This window comes from Lithobates pipiens, unplaced genomic scaffold (assembly GCF_037356315.1).
Source record: "Lithobates pipiens isolate NorthernLeopardFrog02 unplaced genomic scaffold, aLitPip1_a1.2 Scaffold_8, whole genome shotgun sequence".
NCBI lineage: Eukaryota > Metazoa > Chordata > Amphibia > Anura > Ranidae > Lithobates > Lithobates pipiens.
In genome coordinates this window covers 117,600,016-117,621,191 of record NW_027507903.1, presented here as the reverse complement: position 1 = coordinate 117,621,191, position 21,176 = coordinate 117,600,016, and the positions used below count along the sequence as shown (strand labels likewise).

Genomic DNA, 21,176 nt, shown 5'->3' with positions numbered 1-21,176 from the left:
GGCAGTTAGTGTTAGGTCCAGGGTAGCCCCCTATCACCCCCCAATAAAGATTTAACCCCCTGATTGCCCCTAGAGTTAACCCTTTCACCCCCTTTTGCCAGTGTCACTAAGCAATAATTTTTCTGATCGCTGCATCAGTGTCGCTAGGTAGCTAGTTATTTTTTTAGGTTCACCGCCAGGTTTTTATATCGCTAGGTACCCCGATATACTACCCAATAATGGTTTTAACATCCTGATTGCCCCTAGTTAACCCTTTCACCCCCTTTTGCCACTGTCACTAAGCGATCATTTTTCTGATCGCTGCATCAGTGTCGCTACTGTCGCTAGGTAGCTAGTTATTTTTTTAGGTTCACCGCCAGGTTTTTATAGCGCTAGGTACCCCGATATACTACCCAATAATGGTTTTAACATCCTGATTGCCCCTAGTTAACCCTTTCACCCCTTTTTGCCACTGTCACTAAGCGATCATTTTTCTGATCGCTGCATTACTGTCGCTAGGTAGCTAGTTATTTTTTTAGGTTCACCTCCAGGTTTTTATATCGCTAGGTACCCCGATATACTACCCAATAATGGTTTTAACATCCTGATTGCCCCTAGTTAACCCTTTCACCCCCTTTTGCCACTGTCACTAAGCGATCATTTTTCTGATCGCTGCATTAGTGTCGCTACTGTCGCTAGGTAGCTAGTTATTTTTTTAGGTTCACCGCCAGGTTTTTATATCGCTAGGTACCCCGATATACTACCCAATAATGGTTTTAACCCCCTGATTGCCCCTAGTTAACCCTTTCACCAGCGATCACAGTATAAGTGTCACTGGTGACGCTGGTTAGCCAGTTAGTTATTTACGTTCCCCGTTGGGTTTTTATATAGCGCCAGGGACCCCCATATACTACCTAATAAAAATTTGAACCCCCTGATTGCCCCTAGTTAACCCTTTCACCACTGATCACCGTATAAGTGTTACGGGTGACTCTGGTTAGTTTGCTTTTTATAGCATCAGGGCACCCACCATTTATTACCCAATAAAGGTTTAACCCCCTGATCACCCAAGGGGGTGATATCAATTAGGTTTTAGGGTCAGGGTCTGCGTCGCCACAGGCAGCGCTAGGTTAGTGCCAGTACCGCTAACACCCACGCGCAAAGCATACACCTTCCGTAGTGGTATAGAATCTGAACAGATCAATATCTGATCTGATCAGATCTATACTAGCGTCCCCAGCAGTTCAGGGTTCCAAAAAAACGCATTGTTAGCGGGATCAGCCCAGATACCTGCTAGCACCTGTGTTTTGCCCCTCTGCCCAGCCCACCCAAGTGCAGTATCGATCGATCACTGTCACTTACAAAACACTAAACGCATAGCTGCAGCGATCGCAGAGTCAGGCCTGATCCCTGCGATCGCTAATAGTTTTTTTGGTAGCATTTTATATTTAAATCCGGAAGGCGGTGCTTGGATTTCGGGGTCCCGTACGTGGCTAGGCTCCCAAAAAGTCCCACACATGTGGTATCCCCATACTCAGGAGAAGCAGCAGAATGTATTTTGGGGTGTCATTTCACATATGCCCATAGCATGTGTGAGCAATATATCATTTAGTGACAACTTTGTGCAAAAAAAAAAAAAAAGTTTGTAATATTCCCGCAACTTGTGGCAAAATATGAAATATTCCATGGACTCAACATGCCTCTCAGTAAATAGCTTGGGGTGTCTTCTTTCCAAAATGGGGTCATTTTGGGGGGTTTTGTGCTATTTTGGCATTTTATGGCCTTCGAAACTGTGATAGGTAGTGAGGAGTTAAATCAAAAATTTGCACCCTTAGAAATCCTGAAGGTGGTGATTGGTTTTCGGGGTGCCGTGCGCGACTAGACTCCCAAAAAGTCCCACATATGTGGTATCCCCATACTCGGGAGAAGTAGCGGAATATATTTTGGGGTGCAATTCCACATATAACCATGGCATGTGTGAGCAATATATCATTTAGTGACAACTTTTTGTAAAAAATTTATTTTTTGTCATTTTTCAATCCCTTATGACAAAAAAAATAAATATTCAATGGGCTCAACATACCCATCAGCAATTTCCTTGGGGTGTCTACTTTCCAAAATGGGGTCATTTAGGGGGGGGTTTGTACTGCCCTGCCATTTTAGCACCTCAAGAAATGAGATCGGCAGTCATAAATTGAAAGCTGTGTAAATTCCAGAAAATGTACTCTAGTTTGTAGACGCTATAACTTTTGCGCAAACCAAAAAATATACGCTTATTGACATTTTTTTTACTAAAGACATGTGGCTGAATACATTTTGCCCTCAATGTATGACTAAAATTTAGTTTATTCGATTTTTCTTATAACAAAAAGAAGAAAATATCTTTTTTTTTCAAAATTTTCGCTCTTTTTCCATTTATATCGCAAAAAAAAAAAACGCAGAGGCAATCAAATACCATCAAAAGAAAGCTCTATTTGTGGGAAGAAAAGGACGCAAATTTCGTTTGGGTGCAATATTGCATGACCGCGCAATTACCAGTTAAAGCAGCGCAGTGCGAAATTGGAAAAAGACCTCTGGTCCTTAGGGTGTTTATTGGTCTGGGGCTGAAGTGGTTAAATAGATTTTCACTGCTCTCACTACATCAAGACAATGTAGTGATTTTTCTTCCCTGGAACATGGTTTTGGGAAAAACAATGGCAGGACAATATCTTCATTCAGATGAAAGCCTGAAACCACTTTTGGCAAGCCTGGATGAGGGCGTAACACCACTCTGTCCTTATGAATAATCAAATATGGCTCTTTATAAGAAAGAGCAGCCAATTCTGAAACCCTCCTTGCTGAGGCTATAGCAACCAAAAATATCAGCTTCCTAGTCAGAAGGACTAAGAGAACATGCTGTAAGGGTTCAAATGGCGTTTTTTGTAACACTTGACAAAACTAAATTCAAGTCCCAAGGGGGTTAAAGGTGATTTAACTGATGGATTAATCCGAATCACCCCTTGCATAAAACCCCGGACTAAAGAATGCGTAGCAAGCAGTCTTTGAAATAATATCGATAAGGCTGAGACTTGGCCCTTAATGGTACTTAGGGCCAACTTCATCTCTACGCCCAATTGTAGAAAGGCAAGGATTCTGCCTATAATATATCTCCGAGGGTGTCAACCCTTGGATTCACACCAGGAATTGTAAGCTTTCCAAACTCTATAATATACAGCTCTGGAAACTGGATTCCTTGCATTGATTAAAGTTGAGATAACATACCTGGAGAGCCCATGCTTCTTCAGAATATGAGTTCAATAGCCGTTAAATTTCGTGTTCGTAAACTAGGATGGTATATCTGCCCCTGCGATAGCAGGTCTGGCCTTAGCAGTAGAGTCCAAGGACCCTCCACTGCTATCTTTACGATCTCTGCATACCATGACCTTCTGGGCAATGCTGGTGCTACCAGAATTACCGGCTTTCTTTCCAGCTTGATCCTGCAAAGAATTTGAGGCAGCACCTGAATCGGGGGGGGGGGAGCGTAGATCAGTGAAAACTGATCTCACGGAGTTACCAGCACATATGTTCCGTATGCGAGTAGATTCCTTGTTCTGGACACAAAGTTGACTAACTTCATGTTGAATCTGGACGCTAAAAGATCTATGTCTGTAGTCCCCCATCTTTAGCAAACAGCCCGAAATACTTTGGGGTGAAGAGACCATTCCCTTGGGAATAACTGCTGGTGATTTACATAGTCCGCCTGCCAATTTTCTACTCCCGGAATAAAAATTGCCGACAGGGATGGGAAATTCCTTTCTGCCCAAGTTAGGATACGGTTCACCTCTCTCTGAGCTGAGAGACTCTTGATGCTCCCTTGGTGATTGATATAGGCCACAGCCGTGGCATTGTCGGATTGAATCTGGACTGGACAATTCTTTTACCTGGAGGTCCAGGTTTTCAGAGCCAGATACACTGCCTGAATCTCTAGGATGTTGATGGGCAGGGCTTTTTCGAGTTTTGACCACTGTCCCTGCACAGTCGTTTCCTTTAGTACCGCTCCCCAGCCTGAGAGGCTGGCATCTGCTGTTAATACTTTCCAGATTATTGGTCTGAAGGATTACCCCTTCAGCAAATTCTGGATTCGTAACCACCAACTGAGGCTTTGAGACACTCTTGGACAGCCGCATTGGTAAGTTCAAAGCTTGGAAGGTCTTGTTCCAAGCAGAGAGGATTCTGTTTTGCAACAGTCCTGAATGGAACTGGGCATAGGGGACTGCTTCGAACAAAGCTACCATCTTTCCTAACAACCTCATGCAGAGACAAATTGAAGGATTTGCTTTTGACCTGACCATCCGTACCAGCTCTTGTATGGAGCTGATCTTTGGAGACAAGAACACCCTTTTCTGGGCTGTAGCTATGATCAGGCCTAAGTAATTCAGCCTTCTTACTGATTTTAAGGAAGACTTCTCTAGGTTGAGGATCCAACCAAGACTTTCCAGGTAACTGGTTGAAATGCGTACGCTTTGCCTTAAGCAAGTCACTGACTGGTCTATTAACAAAAGATCGTCTAGGTACGCCAACACATGCCCTGTGCCCTAAACCTGGCTAGAGGTGGGGCCAGTATTTTTGTGAATACCCGTGGTGCTTTGACTAGCCAGAAGGGTAAGGCTGCGAACTGAAAGTGCCGTTGTTCCATTTCGAATCGCAGAAACCTTTGGTGAGCGGGAAATATAGGGACATGCATATATGCCTCCCTGATGTCGATAAACGCCAGAAGTTCTCTGCTTTGTAGGATGGAGACCACTGACCTGATCGACTCCATTCAAAATTAGTGAATTTTTAGGAACCGATTTAGATTTTTTAGATCCAGAATGGGCCTGACATCTCCATTCCGTTTTGGTACCGTAAACAGGTTTGAATAGAAACCTAAACCTTGTTCTTCTGTGGGGATCTGTATGATTACCCCTTGAGTCAATAATCGCTCTAATGCTTGAAACAGGGATTGTCTTATCCCTGGATCCTTGGGGACATTTGATCTCAGAAAGTGAGATGGCGGAAAGTCCCAAATTAGTTTGTACCCTAGAGTCACTGTGGAGAGAGCCCATCTGTCCTGAGTTTCCCTTTGCCAGACCTCTGCCTTGGTGAAGGGAGACAGTATTCTGCTTTGTAGTCTTGCGGCTCCAGGTCTTCCTTTGAGCCTGGGCCTGACCCTGGAATCTGACGGTGGAAGCAGTCGCCACTGCTTAGAGGTGGATGCGCTTGGCGCAGTATAGAAAGTCAGTTTTAAATGAAGGACGTTTATACTTTCTTTTGACTGGCAAAAGTACTTTTTCCACTGGAAATTGTCTGTATGTATTTATCCAAATCTTCGCCAATAGTTGCTCTCCATGAAATGGGAAACTAGTTTTTGCAGGGTGCTTTGTCAGACCAACCCTTTAGCCAAAGGGTCCTACGCATGTGTACTAGCAAAAGGGCAAGGCGAGATGCAAAACATAAGGCTTTTGGTAAATCGGCCAGCTCACTGGCCTGTTGTGCAGGGAGCTCGTTGAGGGCCTATGGGAACTGGTCTTTTAAGGACTGACCGATGCCTATAGCTGCAATTGCAGGATGAGCAACAGTACCTGCTAAAGAGAGAGTATTTTAACAGGAATTTCAACTTTTTATCTGTTGGATCCTTTAGCATTTATGCATTGTCCTCTGGACAAGTTAAACTTTTATTCACACTGGAAATCGCCTCATATACTGCTGGAACTTTACATTTTTGGTGAATTTTCCCTCCATAGGATAGAGAATGGAGAATCTCTTTGGAGGGCGAAAATGCTTATCCGAATGATCCCATTCGGTATAAATGAGCTTCTCTAGTAATGGGTGGACTGGAAACGCATGCACTGGTTGTGAAGGTTTCAAGGAACCCAAAGAAGAAGCCAGACTTTCAGCTGACTCTGTTAGGGTTAGCATGAAAGTGGAGCGAGCCATGTCTGTAAGGATTTGTACCTCAGATTGTGAAGCTAAAACTTCACAAGGAAAATGCATCTTCAGTCATGTATACAGGGGCTGAAGTGTAAGAAGCAGTTGCATCACCAATTGCTTCCAATGACTCACCCTGACTTGCCATATTGGGTATCTCCGGAGAGGGTGACAATGTGGAGGCATGTGTGGAGTTCCCAGCGCCTGGGGGTGGTTTTGGTGCCTTAGTAGTAAGCCTTGAAGCCATAGTGCGAAGCACAAAAAGCAAAGGTACTCTAAGAACAGTTCTATTTATTTGAACAATAGTAGGAAAAATGGTGGTAGCATACAATGATCTAATGCTAAACAATAAGTTTTTTCCTGTACTGCAAATGCCTGTGTAAACCCCTCACATGCACCAGCACTTCTGTGTCCTGTGGCAGCCTTGCTTCATCTGCTCTGATAGACTGTTTCCCAGAGTCAGCTTTACGCTTTTTCAGGTGTGAGCCTGATTGTCTATGCACCACGCCCTTTCCTGTGCTTTAGCAAGAGTCACCTCAGAGGGGAGGAGGGGGGAAGGGGATTTACACAGCCGTTTAACAGCTTTTCAGATTTATGCTTGTTTAAACATAACATGTATCCCTATCCACTCAGTTTCCTTATTTAGGGGGGTAGGAGACCCCTCTCCAGCCGCTGAGACACATGCTGTATTAGCACAGATTTAAACAGGGTCTATACACTATTGCTCCCTCTAGAGGAGTTTTTAAGGAATTTTACAATATAATTGAAAGAAAAGTCATAGGTGGACTTTGTAGCTCCTATGCTTTCCTCTTACGTTTTCCTCGCTGCAGGATACTACTGTAAACGGACAGCTCCAAACTTCACTCATCATGGCGGTTAGCGTGGTTAAACCTTCAAAGACTGGGGCCCTTTTAATAGGGGTTCCACTCCTTTGGACCATGTATAGCACCCCACAGGACAGCTTTAGGTAATGTAGCAATACCAAAAAGAGTCCTGGTTCCTAGGGTCCAGCCCTCAAAGAGGAGCGTTGCAGGCAAAACCTTGTTCTTCTATGCAAGGCCGGGTACCATCCTGGAGCCAAAGTGGCAGGATGGATCCACTTGTGGAGGCTTTTTACATCCAGCATGGATCCCTCCTGGAGCTCCACAGAGTACATCTTCACTTGTGCCAACACCTGGCAGAAAAACTGAGGTACTCCTGGAAAGAGGAGGGGTTATATACGGGAGTCAACTTCCTGTATTGGGTGTGCCAGTGTCAACATCTGAAGGTAGCTATAACCCAGTAAATACTTAGGGATCTGTGTCCTATGATGTACGATAAAGAGAAGTGAGATGATATTGATAATCTGCATTTTTTATCTTTTGCAGTAGGTATCTTGCACATATTTCAAAAAACTGTATTTAGGAATATTTTGTTTTTCCCAAATGTCAGACGTTTTACATACGAGACCTTTATGTTCTCTTCCCTAGGCTTTCTCTGAAGGAACCGCTTCAACTTTTGACTATTCTTTAAAGGACAAGGCGCCTTTGATCATTATAAATGCACTGGGTGTCCCTCTTGTACTACAGCATGGTCGAAATTTACGCCAGTTTGGCTCATCAACACACAATAGTGTTCATGATGTGAATCAAGGGCAGTCACTGGAGCTTGAATTTTCTGAAGTAGAGCCTTTGTATCGTGGTAGATTGTCGGCGCTACTTCGGCAAGAAAGTAGCCTACTAACTCTTGGCATAGGTAATTGCAGTTATCCCATTGGAAAATATCAAGTCACATACCTTCTTTTCTTCCTCTATTCATGTACAAATATGTTATCAGATCAGTGGAAATACTGTAGAGTTTTATAAATGCCTGAATCTGAATATGATCTGAATGGATCTTTGTCATTTACTTTTCCTCCTAGTGCCTCAAGGATATACAGAGGTGACAAACGTCCCAATCACAAAGCCAGCTCGACGTCTTTATAATGTACGCAGTCCTTCAGAGGAGAATTCGGTCTCTGTTGTTGTGCAAATTGATGCCAGTGAAGGGAACAAAGTACTATTTATTCGATCTCCTCTGCAGGTGAATGGATTTTTTTCTTCTTTGGTCTTAAATAATGTTGTTTTGTTTTCATTGTGCTATCCCTATGGGCCAGCCTTATGTTTCTTATTGCAATTTTTAGCAGACCTATTTTATTAATACTGTACTTTTGAGAACCAGGGCGAGATTAAGAAATATTAGTATCACTTGATTTTTTTGCCTAATTATTTACTAGTGTATTTTCTCATGCTGTCATGAGAGTGACAGAGAGGATTTTTATGCTTTGTAGCTTACTTTACATTAATATGAAAACATAATAAATTAATATAAATGCAATTTCAGATCATGAACCATTTCTCAGTGCCTTTTACTGTGTATAAGTTTGTGCCAAATCCAAAACTACTGGAGCAAGTTGGTATATGTAAACCAGATGAAGAGTTCCATGTACCTCTGCATTCATACAGGTATTTTTTTTTTTTATCCCTTCAGCAGTGGCAGTTTTGAACCTTCGGTCCATTCTGAATTTATATCAAAATCTTAGCTGAAAGAAAGAAACAATAAGTTGCACTTAATTTGTTTTAAGCTAGCCATTGACGGTTCGAATCCCGGCCGGTTCTGCAGGGACTGGCCAAAATTTGAGCCTTGTATGGACAGACTGAATCGGCCTGTCGGATTTTACATGCAATTATATATAGCGGCTATGGTAGCCATTATCAATAATTACTCTGTTCTCTCGATGGGCGAGGAGGAGGCTGTGCCCACTGGGAAAAGACTGTGATTATTGTTAATAGCTACCATAGCCGCTAGAAGAAATTGCATGTAAAATCCGACAGGTTGACTCAGCCTGCCCATATATGGTTCAGCAGAATGGCTCCACGAGAGGGATTCCCCCATCAACACTGACTGTGTTGATGGGGTAATCAACCAATTTTCTATGGCAAGCTTAATGTCTTTGTTCTTGAATTATTTTTCAAGGTTCTTCAATTTATTTTATGTGCTAGTTGAAAAAACCTTTGGGTTTATAATGTCCAGGTTTGAAGAGTCCGTGCACACCGGGCATAAACAACATTGCCTATAGAAGCAGCACCGTGTTATCCTATGTGTCCATGCACATTAGGACTTTAGAGGCATATTTTAAAGTTGAGTTCCATGCAAAAATAACAATCTAGCTTCAATTTCTGTGATTCATGACATTAGCTTTTCTATTGTCCATTTGGCTTTAGAAAAACCTATCTCATCCAGCCATTCTAGAGCCCTCAGACCGACAACAACTAATGTGTGCAGTCGAATGTGGCTGCTCACTGATACTTTCGTATGCCTTTGTCGGTCCATGTTCTCCCCACCCAGCCAGCTCCGCTCTGCCCCACTCTTCTTGCGATGCAGACATGCTGGAGCTAGAAGAAGAATGTACATGCCCATTGGTGGTGTTGGTTCATGATTTCCTCAGCCATTCAGCTCCGCTATACCCCCCTCAATCCCACCTCCCACTTCCCCTTCTTGTTGAAGCTAGAAGAGAACTTTGAACGCCCACCAGCTGGCTTGTGTTTCCTAATGTGGGGGGAATTACTACATAGAAAAGGTTAATAACTATTTTTAGCTTTTGGGGCATACAAAGCATATGATTGCCATGGCCCATTCAAGGCATTAAGGGTTTAAAACCACTTTGTGCTCAGCGTTTACGGTAGTTTTCTGGCAGAAAACAAACACCCAATGCTTGTACAAAAACGCTTATTTTTTTCTGCCAAAAACTGGTGTTTTGGGGTGGGGAGGGGGGGGGGGGGTTGGGGTTTTAGTCCAGTGTGCATGGACCTAAAATCTGTGAACCCAATCTAGTGACACAGGTAGAACAAACTAGCTGTGATAGGTGACTGTGGAAGCTCAAGTTAGAGCATGTTGTATGGTTTTAGTTTAAATGACTTGTCTAGTTATGCAAAATTGTTATTTCTGATGATGCTTAACATTTATCATTAACAACTTGCATGTACTTAGGTCTTTGTGGGGGTTGGGTGGCCTGCTTTACTATCACTTATCTGTTTTTTGTGCTGGAGATCAGACCTCTCCCAGCAATTTCTTGTAGCAAATGGGATTGGCAGTAGTAGACCAAGGGATGCTCGGGTCATAATCTTTACTTGACTCAAACTTGCCTGTAGTGGTGTGTGTAGCAGGAAGAACATATGAGTGCTACACGCTTTTATGTATCTAATGGACTGTTAAGAGTCATGAAATAAATCAGTAGGATGTGTCCACCCAGGGAAGGCTGTTTCTCTGAAATTTCAATGGGATATTGTTGGGACCTGCTCATATATATATATATATATATATATATATATTTCATTGACGGTGCCTCCTGGAGTTTTACTTTCAGACTAATGTCTAGTTTAACTCTGTGTAATCGTAAAACATTTATATACCTTTATGCCCTTTTTATGAGAGCTTATTGTGCCCTTGATAAGATTTTGCATTATTTTATCTTTCTGTCCAATTTTGTAACATTGTTAGGTGTCAGCTATTCTTGAAGCCGACAGGTGTTCTGGATGGGCAATTTAAAGAGTCCACTAGTTACATCATGTGGAAGGAAATGCTTCACAGGAGCAGTGAGGTTCAATGCACCCTTCAGTGTCCAGCAACCGAGATAAACTTCCTGCCATTTATAGTGAACTGTACTGCTGTTCCTGATGAAATCAACTTCATTACTAGTAATGGTGAGAAGGACTGGGATCCAGCCTACATTATTCATCTCTATCCATCACTGACCATCAAGAACCTTCTGCCTTATTCCCTGAGATATCTTCTAGAGGCAAGTATACACAAACTCAGAAGTTTGGCTTGTTAAAGGTATCATTGGAAAGGACTGCGGTAGGTATATGTAGCGTGTTGCTTAGGGCTCGTTCAGACAGGCGCCTAAGCCAGATCTCCATGCAGAGCCACTGGGCAATGCGCGCGCATCCACCTTGGAGCTCCTGCTCGCATGTTAAACGTTGGCATGCGATTGTGTGGGTGCTAGTGTTGCGTGTGCATCCACTTCTGAGGGCTGCCTGCACACAGCTGCAAAGTGGGTGCAAATTAGCCTGTCAGCAGCTCTGCATGAAGGACGGGCATAATCGCGCCTCTAAATGAGTCCTTATACTTCCTGTCTTGCTGTATTTTCAAAATATAGCCTTCTAAAAAATCTGATGAGAACACAGTAGTGCCATCACCTGACTGCTCCTGACCCCTGCACATTGTACTGTATATCTGCAATTAGTGGGCCATAGACTCCTAGCACAGTCACTAAGTACATTCAGATAATGCATGGGGACTGAAACAGTCAACTAAAGGAACAAATGTATGTGTGTATATTATATATATACACTGTGGATATAAAAAGTATGCACACCCATGTTAAAATGTCAGGTTTCTGTGAGACAAAGATAAATCTTTTCAGAACATTTTGCACCTTTAATGTGACCTTTAAACTGTAGAACTCCGTTGAACAACAAACTGAAATATTTTAGTTGGAGGGAAGTAAAAAACTAAAATAATATGGTTGCATAAGTGTGCACAACCTTTACTAAATACTTTGTTTAAAATGTTTTTTGATTTTATTACAGCACTCAGTCTTTTTGGGTATGAGTCTATCAGCATGGCACATCTTGACTCTTCTTTGCAAAAACACTCCAAATCTGTCAGATTGTGAGGGGATCTCCTGTGCACATCCCTCTTCAGATCACCCCATCTCTTCAGATCACCCCACAGATTTACAATCGGATTCAGCTCTGATCTCTGGCTGGGCCATTCCAAAACTTGAATTTTATTCTGGTGAATCCATTCCTTTGCTGATTTGGATGTATCTTTTGGGTCGCTGTCATGCTGAAAGTTGAAGTTCCTCTTCATATTCAGCTTTCTAGCAGAAGCCTGAAGGTTTTGTGCCAATATTGACTGGTATTTGGAACTGTTCACAATTCCACCTACCTTGACTAAGGCCCCTGTTCCAGCTGAATAAAAACAGCCCAAAAGCATGATTCTTGCACCATCATGCTTCACTGTGGGTATGGTGTTCTCTTGTTGATGTGCAGTGTTGTTTTTGCACCAAACCTATCTTTTGAAATTATGGCCAAAAAGTTAAACTTTGGTTTCATCAGACCAGAACACATTTTCCCACATGCTTTTGGGAGACTTCAGATGTGTTTTGGTTTCTGGATGTTTTTCTTCGTAAGAAAAGGCTTCCGTCTTGTCACTCTACCCCATAGGCCAAATATATTAAGAATACGGGTTATTGTTGTCATATGTACCAAACAGCCAGTACTTGCCAGATATTCCTGCAGCTTCTTTAATGTTGCTGTAGGCCTCTCATCAGCCTCCCTGACCAGTTTTCCTATGGTCTTTTCATCAATTTTGGAGGGACATCCAGTTCTTAGTAATGTCACTGCTGGGCCATATTTTCTCCACTTAATGATGACTGTCTTCACTGTATTCCATGGTATATGTAATGCCTTTTAAATTCTTTAGTACCCTTCTCCTGACTGATACCTTTTAACAATGAGATCCCTCTGATGCTTTGGAAGCTCTATGTGGACCATATCTTTTCCTGTAGGATGCGACTAAGAAATGTCAGGAAAGACTTACTGGAACAACTGCACTTTATTTGGGTTTAATTAGAGGCACGTTAAATGTCAGCAGGTGCGTACTGACTCCTATTTAACATGAGTTTGAATGTGATTGCTTAATTCTGAACACAGCTACATCCCCAGTTATAAGAGGGTGTGCACTCTTATGCAACCACGTTATTTTCATTTTTTATTTTTACTCCCCCCGCCTAAAAGATTTTGGTTTATTTTTCAATTAAGTTGAATTGTTTATAGGTCACATTAAAGGTGGAAAAACTATAATACTTTGAATAAAACGTGATTTGGGGGGAGAAGGAACAACTGCTCTCTCATAAGGCTTTAAGAGAGCTGTACCTCGGAAAACAGTGCAGAGGTGTAAGATGTAATTAACACCCCATACGTACCTCCCTCAATCCTTTCCAATGATACTTGATAAAGTTGTTTTTTGTTTGTTTTTTAAATGGTAAGTCCATCCATAGATGGAGAGATTTTCTGTGGTTGCAGGAAAGAAAGTAAGTGATTGACTGTGTTGATGGGGGAATCCCTCCCGTGGAGCCATTGCGTTGGTTTGACAGGGGAAGCTGTCTTCGCCGGGAGAACATGGTGATTATTGCTAGTGGCTATAACAGCCAGTATCAATAATTGCATGTACAATCCGAAAGGCTTTACCCGAGTTGATCGATTAACATGGGTACATTCAGCCTGCCCATACATGGTTCAAATCTCGGCTGGTTCCTGTTGAACCCGGCTGAAATTAGAATTTTCTATGGCCGGCTTAAGAGGTATTATATAGTATTTAAAGGAGTGATAATGAGCTAAAATGTTAGTCAAAGATTAGTGGAAGATTGAAGGCGAATGTAATGCTTGCAAGTTCTTGGCAATTTAATTGACAGTTTCAGAGTCTTCCATCAGCTTTCAATTACAACAATCTACCACCTATGACTTTCTTTTTTTTCCTGCTTCAAGCAGTCATTTAGTTAAAATTGTAGTACAAAATTGATCAGAACTGTACAGTGATAGCTGAAATTTGTTTTTTTTTTCCAGTCATCTATTAAAACTGATTAAACGTAATGGAGAACTACAAAACTGCCAAAAAATATTTTTTATTATAATTATACGTTACATTAGGCCTGTATGACTTCAAGATAATGTAGTAATTCCTGTCAAATAAGAGTAGTATTATTGTTATTATACAGGATTTAAATAATGCCAACAGTTTGTGCAGCGCTTTACAACATGATAAAAAAAAAAAGTCCCACTTCAGGGCTATAAATTGTAGAATTATTTGATTCCTGCAACAAGATGTAAACAAGAGGTTGAATTAATTTGTGATGTCCACTCACTTTTAATTTGAGATTAAAGTACATCTAAACCCAATCACTACAATCTCATATTTTGTTTTAACTGTTTTAAAATAGTTTAAATATGCAGCTTTTCCTTAGGAATACCTGGTGATCCTGTTGATAAGGGTTTAGACACTGAAAAAAGGGGAATTGTCCCCCAAAGTGGGGTTTTCTAGGCAGCAACAAATTAGAAAAAAATATATATACATCAATGTTTAAAAATAAAAAATAAAGCTTTAATAGGACATATAAATATCAGGAATGACAACAGTAGTAAATTATGAGCTATGATCCAGGAGGTAACACCAAAACAGCATATATAAAACTAAACGCTGAAAACATTGATATATATATTTTCTTCTAATTTGTTGCTGCCTAGAAAACCCCACTTAGGGGGACAATTCCCCTTTTATTCTATTACTACTCGGGGTGTGCAGCATTTTTTTATTTTATTTAAAGTGTCCTTTGTTCTACTGGGTTTAGACACTTTCTCTTATGGAGTTAACAGTTGTGTCTCAGTTGCTCTCCTGCATTATCGTATGTACCCTTGATTGAGGCTTTAAGGGTTCCACACATTATACTGACATTGGCTAACCTTGTCTAATGAACAATAATTTGAAGCCAATGCTGGAGCATGTGCTTGTGGACTTGAAATTGGAAAAAAAAAATGGAAGGGATGAGCAACATTGTAATGCAAAAAAAGGATAAAGTGGTGAAAACATTATTTTATATTAACTGTTTATGATACACAATGCTTTAACAAACTAAATATCACCCAGTTGGAATTACTTTCATCTTTTCACTTGGTCTAGGACCAATAAGATCTATATGTCTATTGGAACAAAGCTTTTATTTATTTATTTTTTTTCTAATACTAATAATCAAGAAGGACTGGATTCTTTTAAAGGTTTTAATTGCATCCTGTTTCCTTGTTGGAAAGATTGCTAAGGGCTTGTTCATACTGTCCATGCGCTAAATGCTCAAATTTAGTGTTCAGGCAGTTGTAATTTTCCAGCTGCAGTGGGTACTGGGAAGAGGGGCAGTGTGACATCATTTTTATATTTTTTTAAGTTTATTTGAATTTCAAAAAATTTTAACTCCAGTCATGTCTCCACATGTTAGCGCAGTGCATTTTGCAGTGACATGTGGCTCCTAAATGTTTGCTGCGATAAAATGCAACATGTTTACCTCAGCTCACTCCACTACAATTCTGGGCTGCATTGCAGTGTGAAATGGCACATAGAAAACAATTGTTTTATCTGTGCCACAGCAGCAAGTGACATTTATCCAATGCAGACAGATGCCAGTCACAGCAATCTGTGAACGAGCCCTAATAACGTTTTTGGCTTGGTCTTATTTATACTAGGGTTGTGCCGATACCATTTTTTTTAAGACCGTGTACGAGTACCGATACTTTTTCTTATGTACTCGCCGATACCGATTACTGATACCTATTTTTACAATTTTTTTTTTTTTACATTTATATAACTTTAACTTTTTTTGGTGGGGAGGGATTTACTGTTTAGGGTAGAATGTTGGGGAGAAATTTATTGTTTAGGGTGGAGTGGTGGGAGGGGGTTATTGTTTATGATGAAGCGGTGGGGAAGGGGTTATTGTTTAGGGTGGAGAGATGGGGAGGAGGGTTATTGTTTACGGTGGAGAGGTGAGGAGGGCTTTTATTGTTTAGGGTGGAGAGGGGGTTATTGTGGAGGGGCAGGGGGTTATTGTGTAGGGTGGAGAAGGGGAAAGGGGTATTTGGGAACCCACACACTGCCAATCACTGCGATACAACACCCAGCAGACTCGCCCTCCCCCTCCAAGAAGTTCTGCAGCAGCAAAGCTTGGCTCAGTGCAGGACACACTACTCACCAGGCGGGCAGATCTGTTACCCCGCCGAGGAGCCTGAGGAGTAGAAGCAGATCGCCGGAGGACACAAAAAAACTGAGCTAAGGGAGCGGAGTCGGAGCGGGTCCACTGCGGGCAAGGGAAATCCCCACTGACAGCTGAAACGTCATTGGTTGTTAAGGAAGCTGCAGCCCCACTCCTTAATAACTAATGACTGCCTGCATTCTTTTGTATACATTTCATCTGTCAGCGGGTGAATCGTGCTGACAGATGAAAGAGCTGAACCTGAAGGTATCGGTTTCAGGTATCGGCATTGGCACGAGTGCCGATACTCATGCAAATGCTTAGTATCAGTATTGGCGCAACCCTAATTTATATCCCTTTATATTGAACTACTGTAACTGGAGAGTAGAAAAAAGTAAAATTTCTCCATGGTGCATATTAAAATTCAGAAAAAAAATAGACTGATTGTGTATTCATAATGTACTTAATCATGTAATCATTGATTGATTATATTCTTTTTCAGGGAACTGCAGATGCCCACATGCTGCCAGAAGGAAGCTCCTGTGATGTCCTCCATTCACGCATCAGTGGTGAAATTATGGAGCTTGCCTTAATCAAGTACCAGGGCAGGAATTGGAATGGACATTTCAGAGTCCATGAAAATCTTCCTGAGTTTTTCACTGTGAGTTTCACTGCGGACACTGCTGAAGTAATGACTGTCGACCTTTCCGTACATGTGAAACGCGTGGGAAACCGCATGGTGCTTTCTGTGTTTAGCCCCTACTGGATCATCAATAAGACATCTCGTATCCTGCAATACAAAGCAGAAGACATTCATGTCAAACACCCATCAGACTATAGAGATGTCATTCTTTTCTCATTCAAGAAGAAGAACATATTCAGCAAGAACAAGGTACTATAAAGTTATGAGTGAATGTGATAAGATGTTTGTACGTTAGTATCTGGCTTTTGTTTTTACTAATGAAAAGGCACTTTTGTGTGTTTATATTCTCTGTAGGAACTATAAAATAGACTTTTCATACATCAGGGGACACAGAGCCATAGTAGTTACTATGTGGGTTAATAGGCCACCTTTAGGTGATGGACACTTGCACGTCCTAAGACCAGAAGTGCACTTCCTATATAACACCTCCCACTACTGGGAGTACCTCAGTTTTTTCGCCAAAGTCTAAGGTGTTGGTCACGAGTAAAGATGTGCTGTGCTGAGCTCCACTGGAACAATCCTTGCTGTGTCCTTTAACGGGCCTAAGGAATGGTACCTGGGCCTTGTGTCCAAAGAAACAAGGTTTTGCTTGCGAATGCTTCTCTTTTTAGAGAGCTGGACCCTGGGATCCAGTACTGTTTTGTAGTAAGGCCACAAAGTTTTTACTGGCAGGGTGGTGTTGCAGGTCCAGGAATTTGGGTAACCTCTAGGTTCCCCTGTTCCTCAAGGTTTCGGAGCCCACCGTGAAGGGTGAAGATTGGGTTTATCTCAGATAACCCTGCGGCAGGAAGGTAAGTGGAGTTTTCTAAGAAATATCTTTAGATTTTCTTATGAATTTCTTCTTTAAGTATGTTATGTTCTCATGCCTATTTATCACCACTGGGGGTGATAAAGGCTGTGTCAGGAGCACTTCCTCCTCCTCCGGCCAAAAATTAGCAGATCCTCCGGTAAGCAAAGGGGGACTAGGTCTCTCCTCCTGCACCCCTCTATGTTAAAATGATCCCCTCTGGGGAATTGTATGCCTGGAATCACTCTTTTTAAAAAATAAAAATGCGCGGCTACTCAGCGGTGCTTTTTAACCCCCCGCCGTCATGTCAACTGTCCGCCGCTGGTGCAGGAAAGCCTTTTCTTTTGAAAACGGAGGGGCCATAATCAGCACGGGAGTGGGGCTAACGGCGGCAGACGCCGGCTACACGTGGAGGGCGTTTTTAAAAGAGTACTGTGTGTGTGTGTTGCTGCTACTGGCTGTGGAGGGACACATGAGCAGAGGTGACTTATTTCAGGTTTGGTGACACAGGCATTCCCCTTTTGACTCATTATTACTTTACCAGGCTAGACATTAATAGCAGCTTTGTAGTGCTGGACTATAACTTAGCAGTGTACATTCTTTTTGGTAGTGCCTCTGCTTTGTGCTTCAGGCTATGAGTGGAAGAGGGACCAGGAACTCCTCAAAGGGTTCTAAAGGCTTGATGGTTTCACAACAAGCTAAATCCATCTCCAAAAGAATGTCATCCTCCTCTGAGAGTGATGAGGTCAGTCAGATTGAGCCGCCAGGGGAGCCTGATGTTGCAGCAGCGAGGGACACTTCAGCCCCTATATATATCACACAGGAGGTTCTTTTCTTCTGCCATTTCTAATGTGGAAAAGAAGATTGATGCTTTGATCACTCTCCGTAGTGGGTCTAAACGTAGAAGATCCCCATGCAGTGCTCAGGACCCTCATATTGAGGTGCAAGGGGCAGGGGATCTGGAAAATTTTATGTATCCTCTTCTGAGGATCTTAATATAGAGGGAACAGCATCACAGAACAGGTTGCTTGTACACTATTACTAAATTGGTTCATTCAACCTTTTTGCTGCCTGCAGCGCAGGCTCTTGATGAACCCACCTCTGGTTTGGGATCACTAAAACTGCTCCCATCTGGGGATGCATTTCCTGTTCATTAATGGCTTAAAAAAAAAAGCTTATATATTCTGAATGGGAACATCCGGATAAACAGTATTATCCTCCCTGAACATTTTCTGCATTATATCCTATGGAGGAGGATTTCTATAAGAAATGGGGGGTTGATGCTGCAATCGCCTCAGTGAACAAGTCTCGCGTGTCTGGTGGTTAATGCGCTGATGTTAAAAGATCCAACAGATGAAAAGTCTGAACTTTTCTAAAAGCAATATGTCTTTAGCAAGTTCAGTAGCGCAGCCGGTTCTTGCAGCAATTGGTGTATCTCAGTCCATTAAGGAACAGTTTGTGGCGATACTTAAGATTCTGCCTGATCAGCAGGCCCAGCAATGGGCTGGTGTATCAGACGCACTATGCTTCACAGTAGATGCTATGAAAGATTATATCATCCAAGCCTCGTGGCTTATGCTAGGACTAGTGCATTCTTGCAGAGTTCTGTGGCTGAAAAATTGGTCAGCTGAAGCACCGTATAAAAAACTCTTGGCCAGCTTATCCTTTCATGGTGAACGGCTATTTGGGGACGATCTGGATAAATACATCCATCCAACATCCAAAGGATCTCTAATGGGAAAGCTCTCTTTTACCAGTAAAGAAGAAGTTTAAACATTTCTCCTTTAAGGGTGCTTCCTCGCCTGTACCAGGGGCATCAGCCTCTTAGCAGTCTCGACAGCCTCCACTGTCAGGTTCAAGGGGAAGACCCCAAGGTCAGCACCAGGGTCAAAAGAGGTCTTGGAGCAGAAAGCCCTCAAAACCGTATACTAAAGCCTCCTTATAAAGGGGCGCCCTCGCTCGGGTGGGGGGAAGCCTCCTCTAATTTTCAAAGATCTGGCAGAAACAATGTCAAGACAGATGGGTGGCTTCCTCAATTTCTCTAGGTTACCAACTAGAGCTCCAAGAGTTTCCGCCCTCGTTTTCTGAGATCAAACGTTCCCAGGGATCCAGAGAAAAATAAGTTTCTCTTTCTAGCTCTGCATCATCTCTTATCCCATCATCATCATCTCTTAGCTGGTGATATCAGAGGTTCCCTTGGAGAAACAAGACACAGGTTTTTATTCAAACCTTTTCATGGTTCCAAAACAAAACGGAAAGATAAGACCCATTCTAGATCTCAAGGATCTGAATCGGCACTTAAATAATCGGTCCTTTCGCATGGAATCAATCCGATCGGTTGTTTCCATCTTGCAAGGAGGGCAGTTTTTGGCATCGATCAATATCACAGATGCTTATCTCCACGTGTCAATATTTCCCGCTCACCAGAAATTTCTATGGTTAGAGATAGAAAATCATCATTTTCAGTTTGTGGCCCTGCCATTCGGTCTGGCCCCCACACCGCTGGTGTTCTCAGAAATTCTGGCAGCTCCTTTAGCCAGATTAAGGGCTCAGAGCATAAGGGCCCTAGCCTATTTAGACGATCTTCTTTTAATAGATCATTCAGTCTCTGGTCTAAATCAAAGTTTAATCACAGCTGTAAACTACCTGGAATCTCTGGGTTGGATGCTCAACCTAGAAAAATCCTCCTTAAAACCATCAAGGAGATTACAGTACTTGGGGCTGGTCATAGAATACCATACAGAAAAGGGTATTCTTACCCCAGATAAGAATCAGTTCCATTAGGACTAAATCAACTTGTCAAAACAAAGGAAAATCCTTTGATTTGTCTGTGCATGAGATTGTTAGGGAAAATGGTGGCACCCTTCAAGGCCGTCCCTTACGCGCAGTTTCACTCAAGACTGCTACAAAACACCATCTTGTCGGTCTGGAACAAGTTCAGGCTATGGATTTTCCGATACGCTTATCCCCGATGTACGTCAGAACCTAAATTGGTGGTTGATATCCAGCAACCTCCAAAAGGGGAAATCCTTTCTGCCAGTATCCTGGAAAGTGGTGACAACTGATGCCAGCCTTCTAGGCTGGGGAGCAGTTCTGGAAGAGGATTTTGTCCAAGGGAGATGGTCCAAAGTCAGAAAGGACCTTGCCCATCAACATTTTGGAGATTCGGGCAGTACGTCTGGCCCTAGAGTCCTGGACTCTCAGGCTACGGGTTTGTCCTGTCAGGATTCAATCTGACAATGCCATGGCTGTGGCTTACATCAATCACTAGGGGGGCACGAGAAGTTGTGCAGCCCAAAAAGAGGTGAATCATGTTCTAGCCTGGGCAGAAAACAACATTTCTTGACTATTGGCAATTTTCATTCCAGGAATAGAAAATTGGCAGGCAGACTACTTTAGTCGCCAACAGTTATTTCCGGGGTAATGGTCTCTTCACCCCGACATCTTCCTAGCGATATGTCAGAGATGGGGTATTCCGGACGTGGACCTGTTTAGAACAACAAAGTCGACAACTTTGTGTCAATAACAAGAGATCTGCTGGCATGCGGAACAGACACATTAGACTTCCCATGGGATCAGATTTCTCTGATCTATGCATTTCCTCCAGTCCTGCTACTTTCGTGCCTTCTCCGTAGCATCAAGCAGGAACGAAAGGAGGTGATTCTGGTGCCCCAGAACATCTTGGTTTGCAGAGATCATAAAGATGGCGGTAGGAGTCCCTTGGACTCTGCCATTATGGCCAGACCTTCTCGCACAAGGTCTGGTATTCCATCCTACCGTACGGACGCTAAATTTAACAGTTTGGCTATTGAAACCCACATTCTAAAGGACCGTGGGTTATCCTATTCAGTAGTGTCTACTTTGGTTAATGCCAGTAATCCGGCTTCTAGAATCATTTACTACAGAGTCTGGAAGGCATATGTTTCTTGGTATGTATCCAGGGG

At 42.4% G+C, this 21,176-nt stretch overlaps 1 protein-coding gene across 5 annotated transcripts in view; it reads left to right on the top strand.

The window, feature by feature from the left end:
* Positions 1 to 21,176, top strand: part of VPS13C (vacuolar protein sorting 13 homolog C) — a 626,331-nt gene that overhangs the window by 436,554 nt on the left and 168,601 nt on the right. For all 5 annotated transcript variants that reach the window (XM_077473219.1, XM_077473221.1, XM_077473220.1 and 2 more), the window contains 5 exons: positions 7,395 to 7,659; positions 7,826 to 7,986; positions 8,287 to 8,408; positions 10,444 to 10,741; positions 16,245 to 16,634. In XM_077473219.1, the coding sequence (XP_077329345.1) occupies positions 7,395 to 7,659; positions 7,826 to 7,986; positions 8,287 to 8,408; positions 10,444 to 10,741; positions 16,245 to 16,634 (1,236 nt within the window). The remainder of the gene's footprint in view (positions 1 to 7,394; positions 7,660 to 7,825; positions 7,987 to 8,286; positions 8,409 to 10,443; positions 10,742 to 16,244; positions 16,635 to 21,176) is intronic.